Below are 22,069 nucleotides of genomic sequence, written 5' to 3'. Positions count from 1 at the left end.
GGCAAAAGGGGAGCTACACTCAGGGTAAATACAATTCAGTCTTGGCAGGCTCCCACGGGAGCTTTTCAATGGCTTGCCCCCCAAGCCAGGAACCCTGTGGGCGAGCAGATGTGATGCAGGGTATCTGTAGGTAGTCAGGGGAGCCTCGGATTACCCAATCCCATTCCCAGGGAGGGGAGAGAGATAGGAAGAGACCTAGGAGAGGAAGGAGGCTTTCATAAGAATTGTGCCAGTTGTGAACCCTAAATGCCTTCCCATCTCCTGCTGCTCAGTCACCAGGGTAAGGAACAGAGACATGTGAGGGACAGCACTCCAGCTGTCCTGGACAGCCAGGATTCCTACTTACCTCTCCCCTTTTCTTACAAGGCGCACAAAGCCTGGTTGGGGGTGGGGGGCAGGGGAAGGCAGAAAGACTCTTCAATCTGGGGCTAAGGCAGGGCTATTTCCCCTACGCAGCCCTGGTTCATGCTCGAGGGAAACATACACAAAAGCTGTGTCAGATCAGGGTTCAGGCTGGTTTGGAACAGCACGGCCCTGCCCACGCTAGTGCCCAGACTGTACCAAGACCAGTTCAGGGATGGAGGCAGGCCGTGCTTGTATGGCATTTAGAAGAGGAGATGGGCTCAGACTAATGATCCAGCTCTAAACACCCCCTCCCCCCTTAACCATGCTTAAAGTTCAGATCAAAGATCCCCCTTTGAGACAAAGGACAGCGGATAAATGATGATAAATACCAGAAATGGCTTTCAGACATGCCCCCTTCCTAGTATCAGCAGCAACTCAGGGTGCAGCCGATTTTCTGACAAGGACATTCAGAAAGCCACAGGAGAGACCTATGGGGCCACAGCTGGCCCAGCTTCGTCCCTCAGTGCAGGATTATTCCCTGCAGTGGGGAAAATGCTAGCCCAAGCCTGCTCCAGTCAGAGTGGCAAAGCCCCTTGAAAGATTGCTTTCTTGTGACACCTGGGCACACATCACATTCTTGGTCTCAGAACCAGAAAGTAGTGCCTCCTTTCCTTGAACGTGTTCATCACCTCGCTTGGGGTGGGTAAACTGAAGAGGGGCTTGTTTCTTTACCACATCCCCTGTTGTAACTTATTCCACTTATCCAGTGATTTTCAAACTTTTGTACTTGTGACCCCTTTCACATAGCAAGCCTCTGAGTGTGATCCCCCTTAAGTGCTGGAGGCAAAGTGGGGTTTGGGGTGGAGGCTGACAGCTCACGACTCCCCAAGTAATAACCTCATGACCCTCTGAGGCGTCCTGACCCCCAGTTTGAGAACCCCTGCACTTATGACATATTTGTGGAGTTCATGCTTTGCACTAAGAGCTTGCCCGGGTGCCCCTCCACTGCAATAAAACATCTGGCCCATGTCAGCTGACTTGGGCTGCTGGGCTATAAAATTGCAGCTTAGATGTTCAGGCTCGGGCTGGAGCCAAGGCTCTGGGTCCCTCCCCCATCACGAGCCAGAATGTCTATACTGCAGTTGCGTAGCCCGTGTCAGCTGACCTGAGTCAGCTGTGGGTGTTTTATTGCAGCACAGACCTATCCTGTGAGTCCTGACCAACTCGCACAGGTTTGTTCGTTTTAGGACCAAGGTGTCAGGATTAGTCACCTTGATGGTGGGCTCTGAAATTTGCACTGCTTGGGCTAGCAAGACAGTGACAGTAGTCCACACTGATCTGATTCCGTGTTGCCAACTCACAGTTTTATCTCAAGTCTTGTGAAACATGTGTTTTTCTTAAAGCTCCAGCTCCTGGAGTCAGGAGATTACATAACAATTTCAGATTTAATTTATGTCAGGTAAGTTTCTCACCCTCCTGGCTGCGGAGAAACATTTGAAAATGTGAGCCCTACAGGCTAAAGAAACAGAAGGCAAATAAAAAGCACCCCAGATATATTTGAAAAATCATGTCTATTTTGGGATCTGACTCGATTTTCCATGAGGCCGGAGGTATGGTTAACCCTCTAACATAGCATAGGCTACATAGCACAACTGGTACCACCGACAGATGTCCTTGTGTGCATATAGAATCAAGTTATAGTCACACTAGGAAGAAAACAAGCAATGTTAACCACAGTCTGCCTAGCCTAGATCAGACCTGTGTGTAAGATCAATCCATTCAACGCAACACACTTGTATTTTCGGCCCCGGCACTCGGTACTGAAGTGTTGCCACTGATTCTCTTCCATGGCTAAGGAATGATTTGGGTGTTTTCCTGCTACCCAAGTCAGTTTGTCAACCAGACTAATTGATTAGGGTATGGATCATAGAATATCAGGGTTGGAAGGGACCTCAGGAGGTCATCTAGTCCAACCCCCTGCTCAAAGCAGGACCAATCCCCAACTAAATCAAGCCTGACCTTAAACTTCTAAAGAAGGAGATTCCACCACCTCCCTAGGTAACCCATTCCAGTGCTTCACCACCCTCCTAGTCAAAAAGTTTCTCCTAATATCCCACCTAAACCTCCCCCACTGCAACTTGAGACCATTGCTCCTTATTCTGTCATCTGGTACCACTGATAACAGTCTAGATCCATCTTCTTTGGAACCCCCTTTCAAGTAGTTAAAAGCAGCTATCAAATCCCCCCTCGTTCTTCTCTTCTGCAGACTAAACAATCAGTTTGGTCTGTTGGTTAGAAGTTGGAGGAGAGAAAACTTTGCATCTAGGATCTGGGCCTTGCTGGCAATGACCCTTGTAGAAAAAGGTTTGAATTTGCATGCATGCAGATGGAGGGATCATTTATGTGAATAGGATTTTTAACGTCTCTCCTGAATCCTTGGAAAATTTTCCATTGCCAGAGGGAATATAGAGCTAGAGAGAGAAGCAGCTTCTTTCTAAGGGCTTGTCTACACACAGACTGAGACAGAAATAAGTACACCACCACTTCCAGTTCACATCTTTAGCTATTTTGGTGCGAGTTGTGTGTCAAACACTTTTATTTTGGAGTAAGTACCTTACTTTGAGTAACCCAAGGGCTTGTCTGAATGGGAAAATTGTAATTGATATTCTGGTCAGAATAAGTGTCCACATGGGGAATTTTTCCCGAATAGTGACAACATTTAAATGCACATCTTTCCTTATTCTCAAATAATGCTCAAACCTCTGAGCTATCCCGCCCCCCAAACATGCTCCCAAACCCTGCCTTAAAAGTCAGCCCTACACCAAATTTTTTTTTAAACGGATTCAAGTTAAATGAAGGTAGGGCATCCTTGTTTCAAAATAAGAACATCCACACAAATACATACTTGTACCTATGTTGGTGCGTGTTACCACTGATCTACTTATTTCTGTTCCAGCTTGGGTGCCGACCTGGCTGACTTTTAAGGCAGGGTTTGGGGGCAGGTTTGGGAGGCAGGATAGCTCAGTGGTTTGAGCATTGGCCTGCTAAATCCAGGGTTGTGAGTTCAATCCTTGAGGGAGCCATTTAGGGAACTGGGGTAAAAATCTGTCTGGGGATTGGTCCTGCTTTCAGTAGGGGGGTTGGATTAGATGACCTCCTGATGGCCCTTCCAACCCTATGATTCTATAATAATGGCGGTATTAGCATAGGGCAGGAGCTCTCAGACTGTGGGTCAGGACCCCAAAGTGGATCATAAACCTGTTTTTAATGTGATTGCCAAGGCCAGCTTAGAATTTCTGGGGCCCAGGTCCAAAGCTCAAGCCCCATTGCCAAAAAAAAAATCCTTGGGTTTCAGCCCTGGGCAGCAGGGCTCAGGTTACAGGCCCCCTGGCTGGGGCTGAAGCCCTTGGGATTGCGCCCCCACCAGGGATGGTAAGGTTTGAGTTTTGGTCCCTCCTCATGGGGCAGCAGGGTTTAGGTGGGCTCAGGCTTCAGTCCCCACTCCTAAGGTTGTGCTGTAAGTTTTGTCGCCAGAAGGGGATCACGGTGCAATGAAGTTTGAGGATCCCTGGCATAGGGGTACCTGGACTTTATGACCCAACAAGTCCATTCCAGATCTCAAACACATCAAACCTAGAAAAGTCTGGATTTGACCCTTGGTCTTAAAAAAAAAGCGTAAAGAGATTCCATTTGCTTGGAGTCATTTTATCTTGGAGAACATTTAAAGGCGTTTTCTCTCCGCCACCCCCTGGGGGTTGAGAGTTTGTAGTGGGGGAAGGGAGATGCCTCTAGTGATCAATTTAAAATTTAGACAAAGACAGGAGCTCAGAGCTCCTTTAGAAATGGGACAAGGCTGCTCTTTTTGGATAGTAAGTATCAGATGCTGTATTTCACTGGACCCAAATTGGAGCCCGAGTATACGCATCACATGCTACACTGCCTTATTAATCCCAGCAATACTTTACAAACAAAATAGACAGGTACAAAGATGCAGTTTCCCATTTGAATAGCTTGGCTATCAGCAGATTCCCTTACAAGGACTCCAAGCTAATTTGGCACATTGCAGGATTAGCCTCCAAGATGCCACCAAACACCCTGTTCACTCCCTTGCGGAGTCTCATTGTGCTCAGTGGCAATCTCTACACCCCATAATTCCCAGTGGATGCAGCTTCACCAGTGGCGAAGTTTGGACAAGCACATCACTGCGTTCTCCAACCCTGCTCAGGTTGAGAACCACTGCCCTTAATGTTCACGGCAGGGGAACAACCAATGGGTCACAATACAGCCAAATGCAAATTCACGTCAGAATTCGAATGCCTATTTGGGAATCATTTCTCCCTATTAGCGAGCTATAACCATGAGTTAAGATCACGAGCTGTTCTTTACTGTTTGCCAGATGTTAGCCAGATCTTTTTCAAGCACCAGGAGACTGTAGAGTCAGTAGCTGGGGCCACCAAAACACAAAATCAGTTGTTGAAAAATCTGTCTTGGTAAGATGCCCCTTGTTAATTCTGGGCGTGATCTCTGCCAGGTTATTTACACTGAATAGTGTAGGTGTGGGCAAAATACGGCCCGCGAGCTAGATCCGGCCCATCTAACATTTCTGTCCAGCCTGCCAGGTTCTTTGGCTGCCCCCTAGCCATTTCTGGACCACTAAAAGTCTCACAGTGCAGCAGAGAGCTCAGGCAGGCTGCCTGCCTGCCATGGCCCCCAGTTACTCCTGGAAGTGACCGGCTGCTGCTGGCATGTCTCTGCATGCCCCTGGTGAGGGGTGCGGGATTGGGGGGATTTCAATCCCTTGCTCTTCCAAGGGTCCCTGAGGGACCATGAGTGAGTCAATTTCTGTGCCTCATTTCCCCCGCATCTGTAAAATGGGAATAATAATATTCCTGTGTCTCGCTGGTCTATTTCGAGCCTGGCATAATGGGGCTCTGATCTCAGCTGCAGCTTTTAGGTGCTATTGTAATACAAACGATCTGAGCCTCACCTCCACTACAGCTTCCACTACCAGAGCTGTATCTATTGGGAATAACAAAGCTAATAGGACTACTCACTGGAGTAAAGTTACTCAGGTGTGTAAGAGCTTGCACGGTCACTGGCTTCAAAGACTCATGGAAATTTAAGCACAGAGTAGCTGTAGGCTGAGCTTTATGTGAAATGTAGGGCCCTCCAGATGAGGGACCCAACATGCTAGGCGGTTCCTGCCCCACAGAGCTGGCTTGCCCTAGGACTGGTTTTACTCTTGAACCAACCTGGTGGCTTGCTAGAAAGAATGGAGGTTTTCCAAGCCAGCAGTGAAGAATATCTGCACACTAGGTAAGGGACCACGCACATCACAACAGGAGCAACTTCGGCAGCAGCTTCTAACAGGTGTGATCGTGAGAATGGCTGGGACAGCATATTCCACAACTGGGTCAGGAAACGATGCTCCAATCAAAGCGTAATAGAGTGGCATGGTTCTGTCCGATTCAGAGCAAGAATGGGCAATCCCATGGTAAAGACACCTGAACCCTGTCTACACTACAAGTGCCATTAATGGACCACTACAGGCCTGGACCACTACAGGCCTCGTTTTCCTGCTACCGATGCACTCTTCTACACCAAGGGTTATCAGGTCTGTTGCACTTCCACTGGGGGTACCAATGGTGGAAGTGCCAGAGCAGACAAGACTCAGGCATTTGTCTCACCGCGCTGTCTGGGAACGCATGGAGTAAGAGTATCATGGAGGAGCAGTGTTAGTCTGGATCTGTAAAAAGTGACAGAGTCCTGTGGCACCTTACAGACTAACAGATCTTATAGACTAACAGAGTGAGAGTAGATGACATGATTGTACAAGCCACGGCAGCTGGTCTACACCAGTGCTCCATTGCTAGCACCAAGGAGCTCCTCTTGCGCAACGTCTTTATCAAAACGCTCACGTTAGACCCCGCCGGTGTCTAGAGCAATACAGCTGTCCACAAGTAACACCAGCTGTAATTAAGAACAAAGACCAGAAAAGAAGACAGAGCTATTTGTTCAGTCTGAATAGCGGAAACCGCTCCTGTGTTGGTCTTGTGGTAAAGGCGCTGGGCTGGAACTCTGAGCTGACAGCTCAGCCTGGGTCTCCAGTCCCTTGAGAGCGCCATCAATTTACAATCTTGCTGAGCCTCAATTCCCCCATCTGTAAAATGGGGATAACAGATCTACCTTTCTCCTGCCATTTTATCTGTCTTGCCTGTATAGACTGCAAGCTGACTGGGGCAGGGAGTGTCTCTTTCTATGTGTCTGTACAGTGCCTCACACAAATGGACCCCAGGATCAGCAGGAGTCACCAGATGCTACCATACCATCCAGTTCTTTTTCAATTAATACTTTGCCCTCCTGTGGCACATCTTACACAGATCCTCAGTGCTCTCAGAGAGCGAGAAATTGGCAGAATGAAAAATGGAACCCAGAAGTCCCGACTCGCAGTTCCCCATTGCTCTAATTATTAGACAACCCTGCCTCCTTTCCAGAGGACATGACTGTCTAACCCATGATCTGAACTGCAGCGGAAAAACTGCCATTCCTGGAACCACAGGAATGGGATTCAGATGCCCACATGATACAGTATCACAAGGCCCTGCCAGGAAGAGTTATCTGGAGGTAAAATTAAAAAAAAACCACAACAAACTGGCCTAAGTGCAATCCTTATTAGATAGCAAGAACCAAAGTCTTTCTAAATTCTTATCACTTGAGTTTCTCTGGATATGCATTAGCATTCCCCTTTGATAAACATGCTGAGAGGTTCCTCCACTTCTCTGTAGCTTCTCAACGCTTGTGTATCCTTGGCCAACAGACTCATTTTTCCACAGTAACGTTGCTAATCCAATGCATGTATTTTCCACTCTTCCCACAAGGGCAGTATTCAGGGGAGGGACTATTTTCCCCAGCAGTGGAAGAACATCTTTGGCACAAAGCTGTGATAAATCCAGCACTGATAACAATAGGCCCTGTGTTTAAGGGCCTGAACTTGTTCCCATAGTAAGTTATTTAGGTGGGGATCACATCTCCATGTGTATACGGTGCCCAGTACAACGGGCCCAGGATCCTGGCTGGGCCTCTGCACTCTACTATAATACCAGCATTAAATAAGTCAGACTGAGTTTCGCTATTGATTTTTCAGGACATATCCTGCTCCCATCCAAAGCTGAGCTTTAGGAAGCCACGGTCAGCCTAGAAATTAGCAACCCGAAGAGGCTCTGGATTAATTCTCCATGGGATCCACCACCCTACCCCCCCTACACACACACACACGCACATGAGCTTTTAAATTAAAGTTCAGCCTCTACATGGAGCCTCAAGATCAGGGGAGGTGGGAATTGCTTTATATGGAGTACAACATCCTGCACTTCAAACCATGTTACCAGTCAAACAGTGTGCTGGAAAACTGAGGGTCCCCAGAGAGCTGCAGAGTCGCGATTCTCTGGCTAATAGGGGCCCTGGTATCAGATCAGTAACAGTAAAGTACATAAAATACCAGGGATTATTAATCATTGTGATTTCCTTGGGAAACGTGACTCTGAGATTGGGGGGATGGGGGGGGAGAGAAGGTTTAGGGACCAGGATGATTTTCCTAAGGTGGCTGTTTTAAGGGACGTACAAAAAGTTAACCATTCGGGTTAGTTTAATTCCCCCCACCCCCGAGTTAACTATTCTCTTTCTGCTCTCTCCTTTTGGGAATTTAATTTGGGGCTTCCAGACATTCTTCAGGCTTTTCTCTGAGCCTGTTTTAAACACCTTTCTGTTTTAAAAGACTTGAGTGGGTTTATTTTTATAGTACACTGAGCTTACTTTCACTAGTTTTATCAGAGGCTCTCAAAGCTCTTCCCAAATATCAACCTCATCGCATTCTAAGAGGCAGGCAGACAGTCAGACACCCTGGCAACAGATGGGATATAAAATCCTGCAAAAGAACAGTTCTGTTTTTACAGATGGGGAAACTGAGGCACAGAGAAGGGAAATGACTGGCCCGAGCTCACCGAGCCAGTCAGAGAAAGGCAGGAGAAGAGCTCGGGACTCCCAGTTCCCTATTGCAGCTAAGGCGCCCCACTGACAGCCTGGAGACAAAAATCTTTAGCCTCTCACAAGAAGGGCAGCAGTGCCAGCCTCCTTGCAATGCCCCGCCAATGTGCCTCAGTCCCATGCTATGAGAACTATTTTGTGACTTGGGAAAGGAGTTCAGTCTCCATGGCCCATTCAGTCCTCAGCCAAGGCTGCGAACCATGGTACTTTAAAGGCAAACGCCCTAATTGGTGTTTCAATTCCCCTTCTGCTGGTAACTCTTGCTGCCTTGGGGGCTAGTGGGAACTACCCTGGGTGTACACCCACTTCAAGTGCCATGTGTCTGTGTTTTATTCTTTGCCCCAGGAGGCTATTTCATGGGTTCCTTTCTATTCTGGGCTTGAATGGTCTTGCCAGATGGATCCAACCCACCGCTTCTGGGGGGAGTGCTAGCTGCTGCTGGGGATGCACCACTCTAGTCGCCTTTCAAAATAAAACTCACAACTAAAACCTGTTGTTGAGACTCTACAGCTGGTCAGGCCCATGAGCAGCTATCTCATCAGTGGGTGTAAATCAGTGCAGTTCTGTTGTCTTCAATGGAGTCTGCTGATTTGCACCAGCAGAGGAATGGACCCAGCATTTCAGTTCTTGGCATCCTGGTTGAAGACCAGCTTTGCTCCTATGTGCTTCATCCCCTCTGCCTCCTCAGAGGCCCCCAAATCAATCCATCTCCAGTGCCCGGGGAAGGCACTGAGATTTAACCTGAATGCCTCATTTTAAGCTCACAAGGCAGCCCTGGAGGAGCCCTGTTAGTCTCCTGTTCTGCAGAGATTTTAATCTCTTTGTGATCAGATAAAGGGGGAGAGAGAGAGGGAGACTCACCCCCTGCCAGGAAGGGCCATTCAAACCTGGTTCCTGTAATAAAGTGATTTAATAGATCTAAAGAGGCCAATTCCCTTCTTTCTCCCACAGTTACTTCCTGTGGGTCATCATTCACATATGTAAATGAAGAGGGGAAGGAACGGGTTGTCAAGGACACTGCAGCCAGTTAAGCTGGTTTGGGGGCATTGTGCAAGTACCCCATGGCAGACTGATACCACCCCTATTCTCAACACCTCCCCAGACACCTCATTGCTTGGATTTGTCCATTTGTCTATTCTCCTCTGGATACTTTGGATTATGGCCCATCACTGACTTGACACCCACACCATTCCTTGGAGCGAAGGTCTTGAAATATACAGCTGTGTAGCACTCAAGAAGGGTGTTGGGTTGACAGCCCCAACGTCCTCTATTCATGGCACAGCATACACAGTGGAAGTAGGAATTTTCTTTCTGCTTCTGAAATGTGCCTCAACCTTGTCCCAGGGGATGACTCCTGGGAATGAAAGGAGACATTCATTCTCCATGCAGCCCTTGGCTTCTCTGCTGGGGCCGCCAACGAGCGATCCCAATTTGTGCCATCCCAATGGTGTTTTGGGGGAAGCCAGACAACTGGACTGAGATCCAGATTAAATTAACAGGCCAAGCAGCCACTGGCTAGTAATGACCTTCAGTCACCACCAACCTGGGGCTGGATTTGAACCAGTGACCTTGAGATGAACGGCACTATAGACCTTCATCAGGTGGAAGCCATCTAGTTGCCCCACAGGCACAACTCCTTCACCTCAAAAGCTAACCTGGAAGTGCTAACACACAATTAAAGCAGGAAGCACACGAGCTGAGGAGTAGCTATTTGGGCATCAAAGTTACCTTTGACCCCATTTCTCCCTTCCACCCTCCCCCTGAAATAATCCAGTCGCTTACATCAGTTTCTTGAACATACCAGCTCTTCTCCAACTCCCTCTAAGTTTATGGCTACATTAGAGAACTTGCAGCTGTACCACTGTAAACTCTTCAGTATTAGAAGAGAGCTCTCTCCTCACCTCAATTAATCCACTTCCATCAGAGGTAGTAGCTAATCAGCGCCAGAAGCTTTCCCGCCAATCTAGCGCTGTCCACACCAGCACTTAGGTCGGTGTAACTTATGTCGCTCGGGGGGAGTGGCTTATTCACACTCAAGTGACATAAATTACACTGACATAAATGGTAGCGTAGACATAGCCTGAGTCTGCAAACGTCACAGGAACTGCTCAGATAAGAGGTTCTCAACCCACGACCCAATCAGCACACAGCTGCGGCCCATGTGACGTCCTCAGGGCCAAACAGGTAGTATATATATTGTATGGATGTGGCCTGCATAACAAAGAGAGGGCCCACGGTGGTAAATAGGTTGAGATTCAGGGCCAGCTCTAGGTAACAGCACAGCTGATGTGGCCAATGAAGAGGGGCAGCACGCCTGGCTCTTTGGTGGCGGGTCCCTCAGTCCCTCTCAGAGGAAAGGACCTGCAGCCTAAGTGCCGCTGATCGCTACTTTTTTCTTTTCTTTTTTCTGTCACTTGGGGCAGCAAAAACCCTGGAGCCAGCCCTGCTCAGATTAAGTGCTCCCAAGATCCCATCCTGGGTGATTTAAGGAAGTTTGGTGGTCTTATCCTAGACAGTGGGTTGTGAGAGATACAACAGGCAGACACACCCGGCTAATTCTTTTTTGTGCAGGAATGTTAGTGACTGCAATCAGAAAACTAGACAGTCTGGGGGCAATAAATGCTGGGGAGAATAGAGCATTCCTACCCAGACTCCATTAGCCAGGGGTCACACTGAATCTCTCTCTCTCACACAAACACACAAAAGATCCAGTCATTTCTTCTAACAGAGAACTTGGCACTGTCTTTTAGTGGATCCAGTGACCAGTCCTGGGAACCGGGTTTTCCCAGCCAATCTGAATCCATCTCCTCCAAACTCAAGGAAATTTTTATCATGCGTCTAAAGGCCTGCGTAATCAGAGCAAAAACCATTTCCTTTCTGTTCCACACCACACCACATCCCTGACTACATTTTCCCAGGCTAACAGAATTCAGTTTTCCATATTCATTCACTTTGGGATTTGCCATATCACTCCATCAGTCGTGACCACAGGAGCCATTCTCTCCTGGAACAGAAGGTGAAAGAGAATCCAGACCCCACCTCCATTCAGTCTTGTGGTTCCAACACACAGCTTCCTCAACAGCAGGGATAAGTTATAACCAAAACCCTGCATCTGAAACACCCCGAACTCTGCGAAAGCTCTGTTCTGAACTCTTTAAACAATGGCACTCAGCCTACCCCTGGAAGGAACTCTCTCTTCTGTGTGTGTGTGTGTGTGTGTCTCATGACATCCAGGATTAGGGTGACCAGATGTTCCGATTTTATAGGGACAGTCCTGATTTTTGGGTCTTTTTGTTATATAGGCTCCTATTACTCCCCTCACCCCTGATCCCGATTTTTCACATTTGCTGCCTGGTCACCCTATTCAGGAGCCATCAATATGTCTATTTCTAAGTCCTGCTCTTTCAGTGGTTTTCACATGATTGTTTAATGTACATTAAATGATCAACTCTATTGCAGGATATTACATTACAAGCACCACACCAACTTTTAAATGAAGAAATCAAGCATAAGTTTCGTTGCTGCTATCCAGGAATAAATAACAAACGTTTACAACAACGAACAATCCATGTTCAACTACCCTTCAGCCCTACTATTAATCAGCTATACTATGTCCATACTGGCTGGGCAGATTGTGTTTAACCTGGGTCAGCCTGAATCCCAGGCTAAGGCCTTTGAAAGATGCAGAACCAGAACAGAAATCATGCAGACAGTCAACATCTCTAAGGATACGTCTACACTGCAAGTGAAGGTGGATTGTAGCATAGGTAGTTTTCCCTGTGCTGGCTTTAATCTAGCTGGCACAGTGTAGTGTAGACACGATGGCATAGGCTAGCATCCAGAGTATAAACTGACTGAGAACCCTGGGTATGTACCCTGGTTGCTAGCCCATGTGCATTGTCTATACTATTACTGTTACCCATGATCGCTAGATTAAAGCTAGATGGGTGCACCTACCTGTGTAACAATCACACCTTCACTTGCAGTGTAGATGCACCTTAAGAAAAGCAGAATCAGCCCTCAGGGTGTTCCCCAGAGACCACCTATGCCACAGGGTAAGGCACAGATTCAGCAAAGCATTTGAGTCCCATTGGCTTCAATGGGATTTAAGTACATGCTTTAAAGTGCTCCCCTGGATCAGGGCTTAAGCCATGCTAGCTGCAACAAGGCTCAGAAATGGTTGCGGACCTGGGGGCTGGAACAATTTGTATAGTGGGGGGTGCTGAGAGCCATTAAACCAAACTGGAAACCCTGGATATAATGGAAACCACTTCAAGCCAGGGGGTGCAGCAACCCTTGTGGTTGAGATAGACTAGCAGAGTCCCTCCCCGTCAGACAGGGATATTTTAAAAGCTGGTTCCCCAGAAGATGCTCAGGAGGATTTCCCTAGGCTGGCATTCAACCAGATAGCAGGTTTCATAAGCCTGTCACATGCAGATGCAAACCGAGACCCAGCCTGCACTACAAACTGTTTCCACCCCATTCCCTCTGTGACATGGCTGAGGACTTTTTGGGGGCTGGAGGGTTGTTAGTTTTTTCTTCCTCTTTAGACCAAAGAGGAACGAGAACCCACTACATAGTGCAAAGAAACTGTCTCAGCCTAGGTAGTGCCAGGGTTAGAACACGTCTCTGACAAACCCCTTTTACAGCACATTAAGGACACATCTGGGTTACACCAGAGGGATCAAAAGCACCAGTGTGGACACCGTCAATGGGCATCACCCATTGTTAACAGCCACAGCGTGGGGGCTGGGTTGAACCAGGTTCTCTCCTGGATGGGACCTAATCATACCTACGTGTGTGTAAAAATCATTTTCGAATTGGGTGGGAAGCCTATTCTAACACACTGTATTGCCCCCCGCCCCCCATAGCTCAACCCACTTCTTCCTCCATCCACTGCTCCCCCTCCCGCAATCCTTGCAGGCCTCGGGACATTATTTCTACTGCCAGTACCCGAGGGTAGCACTTTTCACCCCACTTTAAGCAGGAGGGTGCCTGCCTACAAACCCCTCTCCATCCATCCATCTCCCAGCCCAGCTTCTCACGCCTAGAGCAGCTCCCTGCCCAGCTTTGGTGGGCTCTCACATGAGCCACGGTGGACAGAAAAGGGAAGCGAGCAGGTATCCCTTTCTACCCAGGCTGCAGGAGGGTCCTCCGGAGGGGAACCTCGCCCTGGCTCACCAGGCGCCCGGTCCCCATGGGGCTGGGGAAGTGGGAAGAGAGAGAGGAGGCGAAAACAATCATAAGGAACAAGCGCTAATCCCAAAGCTCCCGGGGAAAGGCCGCAAGCCCTGCAGGCCCAGCATGGTACAGGGAGCCCCTTCCCCGCCCCCCACTCGTGGGGCTGATGAAACTGGCCTGAGATGGGGGGGGGAGAGAGGGCTGCTCAGAAACAGGCTGGAGCCACCCCCTCCCCAAGAGGCTTCACAAAGCAGGAGCCCAATGCAGGGGGTTCCCCCATGTCCAAACGCACCTCCCCGACCGCTGCATTTCTCCCCTCCCCAGCACAGGGGGCCGGAATGCCCCCTGCCGCCCCACTCAGGGCGGGCTGCCCCCAGGGCTCTGCCTGGGCTGAAATCTCTGCTAGTGCCTCCTGCCCCCCCGCCCAGCACCAGCGTCCTAGGCCTTAAACCGCCCAGCCCCACCGCCCTGCCTTGGGACCGGCGAAGGAGGCTGAAAAGCGCCTGGACCCACGTCGGCCTCGGAGAAGCCTCCTCCTCCCGCTCCCCAGTTTTACCTGGTGCACAAAGACATCCACGGGGGAGTCCAAGGCCATGCCCTCCTTGCTGGTCATGGAGAGGAAACCGAAGCCCATCCTGACGTTGAACCATTTGCAGATCCCGGAGCCGTGGAGGGGCTGGGGTTCCTCGTCTGGCTTGGGGGAGCCTCCTGCGGGCTCCTCGCCCGTCTTCGCACAGCCACCTGGAAACATACAAGCCAGACCCACTGAGCTAAGGGCGAAGGAACCAGGAGAGCCGCCTTCGCCATAGTGCGGAGTTGGGGACCAGCCTCCGGGGCGCCCAAGGGAGCATGATCGAGCTTCCCTCTGCAGCCCCTGCCCTTCCTTCCCCCCCGGAGAGACCCCACCACTGAGACCCCCGATTCCCTGGGAATCTCCCTGGCTGTTGCTGCTGCCTCCAACCCAGCTGCGCGCACCAAGTCAGGCAGCTCCACTCTAGCCTAAGAGAAACCGCCAGAGCCTTTGGGGGCGGGGAGCCTCTCTCACCCCAAATCTAAAGCAAATGCACCGCGGTAGAGTGTAAATAAGACACCGAACCCCCACCCCAACATGAGGTACGGGACACCCACGTCTGATGGCAAAGCGGGCCTGCCGGAATCAAACTCCCATCTCAAGGAGGATGATTTTGTTATGCTGATCGAAGCCAGTTGCAATTAACCTCGATTAGATCCAAGAGACAGAGGGACCGAACCCCTAAATTCCCGTCCCCTCCTCCCCCGAATGGTGCGAAATCAAAGAGAAATCCCCCCCCGAAAAGTTTTTGCCTCTCGAATCCAGCTGATTGCACATTTTAAAAGCCACTCGCTCCACTCCCGCCCCTCATCCCCAGCTGCTTAGATTCGCCCAGTCTTCACAAAATCCAAAAAATGCCCACAACTTCCCAACTCTCACCCGAGAGGAAAGCACATGGTGCAGCAACGCACTGATTTAATTTAATCCCCCCCCCAACACTGGAAAAAAAGGTGGGGGGGAGAAAGCCACCATTCGTTTAGTGAGTTGCTAAAGCCAATGCACCCAGGGGTAGATTCTTTCCACAAAGCTGAAACAAACGAACCACCACCGATCATTCGGGGTAGCTGTGAATTCCACCCCTCTACCAATCAGCCCCATCTGGAATAAAGCAGCACCGAACCTGCAAACTGCTGGTTGGAAACAGAACCCATCCTGCACCCCCTTGGCAAAATCCCGAGCTGCGTCCGGAATCCCCTCCACTGCTCCTCGCTGCAGCCAGCCTGGAGGGTGTCACCACAGCCCAGCCCCCAAAAAAAGATTCAAACCCGAGAGGAGGGGGGAGAGAAAGGTTTGCTACATCTTCACTCCAACAATAGAGGTGGGAGGGCCCCAGGGCTTTCAAAGGATCCCAAATTCTAAGAGACAATAGCAACCCCTAGAGCCATGCCCCCTCCTCCTTTCCCGCCTCGACAACACCCCTGAGCTCGCCCCCCCTCCCAGAGGTGGGGAGGGGAGGGGGAGTCACCTTCTGCCATGCTGCCTGCCGTGGGACAGCCCTGGTTAATTTCACTTTCCCCCTTTTCCTACTTTATCGCGCCTGCTGAATCCCGGGGGTGGGTGGGAGGAGGCCGCCTTGCCTAGCATCCCCGGCTCTGTTTTATCATAGTGTGGGTTTCACATGTCCCCTTCCTTCCCCTCCCCCACATGACTCAGTTACTTTCCCCCCTTGCTAATAATTATACATTCCAAGAGGGATTTTTGTTTTAAGGGAGGAGGAGGCTGCCTGCGAGTGCAAACCCCACAGCGGGCCAATCACGGATAGAAACCACCTGTCAAGACAAAAAAAATGGATGACCCCCCACCCCCCTGCCCAGCCCTCGTTTGCACTTCACTCCACCCCCTTCAGGACACTATTAACTGCTGTACCCTCCCTCCCGCCGCCTCTCTGCCTATAGTCAGTTTGGCTGGGAGATGATCAGCAGGACTTTAGCTGACCTGTTTAAAATGAGAGCTCTCCCGCTTCATTCCTGCTTGGCATGTTAAACCTTTCTCGGACAATTCCCTCCCCCCCGAAAGTAGAGAGCAGTTTGTCCTACTATTAGGGATAGAGGAAGGGAATAGCGAGGGACCCACTCCAGAAATACTCAGTCAGGGGCACTTGCTCCTAGGAGGATCTGAAATGAATGGGGTGTGTGTGTGTGGGGGGGGGGGTTGATTGGCCGTTTATTGCTCTCTGGTGGTGTATTAATTTTAAACCACCTGCGATTGGAGTCATCTGGCTTCCCAAACTTCGGATTCGAGCAAATTGAAATGACCCAACCCTGCTTTTGAACAACAACAAAAGTTATTAATTCAATGCTCGGCTTTAAGTTAAAAATTTCCCAGGAAGATTTCTTTAAAAACAAACAAAGGCTTAAGGGGGGAGAAGAAAACACAAAGGGATGTTTTATGCAGGGGGGGCAAACATTTTTTGTTCGATACATCACGTGGAAAACGAATGAAGAAATCCCGCCCCCCTAGTTCGTTGGTTTAAAATCAAAGGCTGGTGGGAACAATTTGGGGAGGACGGCTCAGTTTTGTAAATTTCATTTGTGCCCACGGGCTATATTTCACCCTAATGAGAGGGTTATAACGCCAGTAGCTAGAAGCCACGTTCCCCAGCCGAAGAAAAACCAGGGATGTTAAAATGAAAGTCCCCCCAACTGAATCCCCTTGAAACGGTTCTTTTGGCCCCACTCAGAGTTGTAAAATTTTGAAACCGTTGCATAACAACCTGGGAATTAAATCTATTCCAATCACTCTTTAAATAAAGTATTTTCAGCTCTCACCCCTTCCAAAGAAGTTAGGCAGGGCACGAGTATTTTTGCCCCCCTCCATGTAAAGTTCAGTGATAAACACACAGTGATATAATCCCATCCCCACGGCAGCCTGGTCTCTGGGGTGGGCAGGGGGATTTGGAAGCGAAGCCCCAGAGCTGGTTAAAAGGCAATCAGATCAAATGAGATGCGATCAATGCTCCATTGGGGCTGATGGATGGGATTGGAGACTCCCGGGGGTGGGGGGTTCCCGGGCGCACAGCAGAGGAGAGATCCCTAAGGAAGGGGGTTCTTGGCTGGGAAATCCACTTGCTCCCCGGGGAATGCTGGATCCCGGGTTCCATTCCCCCTGCCCCGGAAGGGGGGCGCGTTCTCTAGCTCTTTGAACTCTAGGCTCTCCCTGGCCAGGGTATTTCGCATTACATATTTGGAGCGGAAATGACCCATTTGGCTATTCGGGGGGGGGGGGCGCTTTCTTCACTCCACTGATATTGGCTTGGGGGAGGGGCTAGGTAGAGGGGGTCTGCATTTGGAACCGAGGGTCCCGATTTGCATGGCCTGAAGGGGTCGGGGCTGGAGGGAGCTGAGCTTTCGCAGGGGTGGGTGACTCCAAGCTCCCACTCCTCCTCTGGGAGAGAGATTTCATGGCTGGCCCAGAACAATGGCTGAGTGACCAGTGCAGGCTCCCAGGCTCCATTTCCGGCGCTCAGTTCAAACTGGACAATGCCAGCGAGCTATTCCCCCGGAGCAAGGCTGAACTTTTAAAGGGACAGCGCCTCATATCCCAGCTCCGGCCAAACCCACCCCAGCCGTCCGGTCCGCGCCTCTTTTATTTGTAAAGGGACTCCTCGTTCCTGGAGACAATGTAGGTGATCTCCTAGCGGTTCCTTCCAAGACCCCGTCCTGATTTCCTGGGGGGCACCCCCAGACCGCGGAAACCGGTGTCTCTCTCTACCCCCCATAACAAACCTGCCATACCCGGCTCTAAAATGGGGTCCCTTCGGCTGCAGGCCGCTTCCAATGCACAGAGGTGCCCGTGGAACACGGTACGGTCTACATAGGGACTGCTCAGAGAAAACACTGGATCTTTCCATCCATCCCCAGAGCTCCCTCTGGTTCGACCTACGCTCCGTCCCTCTGGTTTCTCTGACCCCAAAGCGCCCAGAAGGGGCCCCTTCTCTTGCTTGTTTTCGGGGTAGGAAGAGGGACTCCCAAACTAGAATTAGCGTTTTCCCTTCCCCCAATAAATAGTAATGAATTGTAAATTACAAACGATTGGCACCGAGGAGTGGTCGTTCCTGGCGGCCAGGAAACCCAAACTCTCACCAGGTCACTTTTATGGGGATTGTTATTTTTAATTTTCAAACGGCGAGGAGCCGGGTTGGCTGGAGATTTCCCATCAGTTCGTTCACGAAAAACGCCCGCTTGGGGAATGGGCGCTAAGCGGAGACTCGCAGAACAGCGAAGTGGCTCCGCTTTAGGGAAGCAGCGCTTAGCTGCGCGGTGTGTAAGAAAAGCCAGTCCTGCCCCGGGCACTGATCAGCTCAGAGCCATCGGCCTTTCCTCGCCCCGAACCAGCTGCGATCCGTTCAGGGAAAGCGGGGAAGGGGATCGGGGGAACCTCCACCCGCCCTTCTCTCTCCGAAAGAGGCCCCCAAGCGCCGGCTGAGAAGAGGGATCAGACCCACAGCGGGAGCGGGCAGGAGGCCCAGCCGCGCTCAGCAGCGGGGTTTGTAGGGACCGCGGAGAGACTGACCGCGGGGGGGGGGGGGGGCCGCGGAGAGCAGGACAAGCTGCGAGAATTTCACTCCCGGTTCGGAGGGGCCGGGACACCCCGCAATTGAGCGCCTGGGGCTGGGTCTCCGAGGCTAGCGCCGAGCGCTCCCCGCTCCTCCCTCGGCCCAGGCTGGAGGGACTCCCCGGGGAGGGGGACTCTGAGAGCCCCGCTGACCCCTGCTGCCTTGAGTTACTCGCTCCATTGGGCAGCCCGGCCCCGCCACCCCGGTTCCTGGGGATTTCTCCTCTCCCCACGTCACTCGAACTCCTGGGTGAGGTGCTGCTCCTAAAGCTGCCCCCGCTTTCCTTTCCCGAAGGGATCCTGCTGGCGAGTTTGGCCAAGACAACATCTGGCGGCTCTCTGGGCTCTGCAATCACTCTCTGCCTCCGGTTCACATTCAACTTCACCGATTTGACAATTGCTTTCTGAGCCGACGCTCACCCTGCTGGAAGGGAAAAGTGGGGAGGCTTTAAAACAGTGCTTCCGGCTCAGCACCGTATCTGTCTGTGGGCTACCAACCAACCCCTCCGGTAGCCCCGTGCTCCGGGCGGGCCAGCATCCTAGACTAGGATCGGTGGAGAAAGAGAATTCAGGCTCAAACTGGAAGCGCTAGGCTCTGTCCAGGGTGCTGACTTGGTGGGTATGGGAGGCCTGTCGCTGTCTCTGGTGCTGAAAGGCAGATCGGCCTCACTCTGTCCAGGGTTCTGAGCGGGGATTTCATTTTCAAGACAAACCCAGAAACACACACGAAAAATTATTCAGTTTTTTTCCCTTAAACTGAATCTAACTTGTTAAACGTTCCATGCCCCGCCCCTCTTTTATCTGGCATGTCCATAATTATGAGGGAAACCACAGTCCAGTTGCGTTGCCATAATCTCACATTGAATCTATTTCCCCATGTTAAGTATTCTCACACCTTCTTGTCATTATCACTACAAAAGTTGTTTTTCTCCTGCTGATAATTCCTCATCTTAATTCATTAGCCTCTTAGAGTTGGTTGGGCAACTCCCATCTTTTCATGTTCTCTGTATGTGTATATATATCTCCTTACTATGTGTTCCATTCTGTGCATCCGATGGAGTGGGCTATAGCCCACAAAAGCTTATGCTCAAATAAATTTGTAAGTCTCTAATGTGCCACAAGTCCTCCTGTTCTTTAATCTCAACGTAGTTATCTTTAAATCTTGCCCTGATTGTTATTTCTAATACCGTAGTTCCATTTTTGCAGCCAAGGCAAAGCTTTCTTTAGGTGTTAACTGGCGTCTTTGGTTTTAGGCAGTGGCTGGAGTCTGTGGAGTGTATTTTGATACTACTGGTACTGCTCAATATTTTTGAGACAATCTAAAATAATGGAAAAAAGGCCTGAATAATCCCCCCCCCCATTATCCACTTATTTTCAATTTTTGGATGGAATATCATGTAATGTGACTCGAGATATTAGGACAGCTGAACAAGTGTTACGATTTTAAATAATTGTTCTGTTGCATCACTGTTATAATATTTTAATAATCTGGGTTATTAATAAATATTACCCAATTAATGGATACCTAGTTAGGCACGACTCGCAAAGTAAGAGGTGTATTTAATTTGCAGGATGCACAAGGCATGTTCATAAGAACCAGCACCATGTGTCTCACCTTGCAGCCTTTCAGATGCATCTTCCCAGAGCAGATACGCAGGTAGGGAAATGCTGTTCTAGGGAACTGATCAAACCTTCCCAGCAGTGATTCAGGAGGCTGCTTTTATGACAGTAGATTTGTGATGCAAAAAAACTTCCAGAGGGGAAAAATGCCCGTGACTCTTTTGATTTGTCCAGGGTCTAGTTAGGGGGGAAATATGCCCCTTGACACTATGATAAGAAGGACCCATTCTTCAGTATGAAAATGAAGGACCATTCAGAAACAGCCCTCGTGTAACTCAGTCAAAGTAAATGGATTTAGGCAGGGATGGTTCTGACCCTTATGTTCTCTTCTCTCATTCCCCCATCACTATCAGGAATAAGTGTATCCTAGGTACAGGGAGAGACTGACACCAGCTACTTAAGCTATAGAGTCGTTTTGCTCCCTGGCATGTTGTTGCATTTGTAACTTGTAGCTGACACGGATCAAGGAACAATAGCTACAGTGATTGGGAGAGAAACTATAAAGTACAAGGGGATCTACTGACCTGCCATGGGGAGGCGACACCTGATGGTCAGAGCATTCATCCTCCTAGCATGGGGGAGATGGGCCAATCTGTGCCGGACAAAAATATATAAACATATCAGAGTGAAGGCTGGCTCAGGGACTGCCCAAGAAATCAGTGCTGGAGGCTGGGCAGGGCCTCAGGGAGCCCAGGAAGCCCCTGTAGTCATTCTTTACTAACAGCTTCCACTGCTCATCTTGGAAGCCACGCCAAGCCTTCTTGTGATGGGGCCAGGCAGGACAGCAACCTACTGCACTGGACCACAGAGCACAACTCAGCAGGAGGATTGCTGAAACCTTCCAGGCAGTGCTTAATTTGTGTCAGGGCTGAGCCCTGGCACCTCTGGACTTGGCAGTTCAGAGCCCTGGCACCTCCAGACATGACAGTTAATAGACTAGACACTGGGCGAAGGGGTCTGTACCTCTGATGGGTTGCCATTGAGTGGAGAACTCTCTGCTTGTCTGTCATATCCTTTTGTCTGTTAGTCTCTCTGCTTAGACTGTCACTAACTCTGTATCTGTACAGTGCCAACCCTGGGATCTTGGGTGGCCTCTAGACACTACTGTAATAAACGTCATCAATAATTAAATGAAGAGCAACTTAACCTGAACCTAAGCTTGGTGCTCACACCAGGGTGATGGACATCAGCATAGGAACTTACATAGACAAGACAGAACTGGCTTTCTCAGAGCTCCTGAAGGAATGGCTCACTGGTACTGCATGCTGTCTGTGTAACCCCTTCCTTTTCACAGCCCCCTTTTGTCTCTGATAGAAAGCAACCTTGAATATAAATATACATTCATTAACCTTTCTAAATGATCAAACTCATTATTGCCTCCTATGGCTTAATCTTGCATAATGCCCAGTGCTCTGACTCATCTCCAAGAAAGTGCTTTAAGCATGTGCTTAACTTTAACCTTTACACTGATGTCCAGGGCCACTGGGGGGGGGAGCAAGTGTGGCAATTTTCCCCAGGCCCCACAGGGGCCCCCACAAGAGTTTTTCAGGACCCCTGGAGCAGGGTCCTTCACTCGTTCTGGGGGCCCCGGAAAACTCTCACAGGGCCGGGGCCCCTGGAGCGTCTTCTTCACTGGGTCTTCAGTGGCAGTTCAGTGGTGGGGGGTCCTTCTGCCCCGGGACCCACTGCCAAAGTGCCCCGAAGACACACGGCGGGGGAGTCTTTCCGCCCCGGGACCAGCCGCCGAAGTGCTGG

General features: G+C 50.1%; 1 protein-coding gene across 1 annotated transcript in view; it reads right to left on the bottom strand.

The window, feature by feature from the left end:
- The window catches only part of LIN28A (lin-28 homolog A), a 31,237-nt gene extending 15,946 nt beyond the window's left edge, over positions 1 to 15,291 (bottom strand). The window contains exons 1-2 of the mRNA XM_030539153.1: positions 15,261 to 15,291; positions 14,126 to 14,310 (exon numbers count right to left, since the gene is read on the bottom strand). Coding sequence (XP_030395013.1) covers positions 14,126 to 14,310; positions 15,261 to 15,291 — 216 coding nt within the window. The remainder of the gene's footprint in view (positions 1 to 14,125; positions 14,311 to 15,260) is intronic.
- Positions 15,292 to 22,069: the final 6,778 nt, after the last annotated feature.

The sequence above is a fragment of the Gopherus evgoodei genome, chromosome 20 (genome assembly GCF_007399415.2).
Source record: "Gopherus evgoodei ecotype Sinaloan lineage chromosome 20, rGopEvg1_v1.p, whole genome shotgun sequence".
In the NCBI taxonomy this organism is placed as follows: Eukaryota; Metazoa; Chordata; order Testudines; family Testudinidae; genus Gopherus; species Gopherus evgoodei.
Note: the sequence above shows the minus strand (reverse complement) of the source record. Positions and strands in the feature narration are given on the sequence as shown.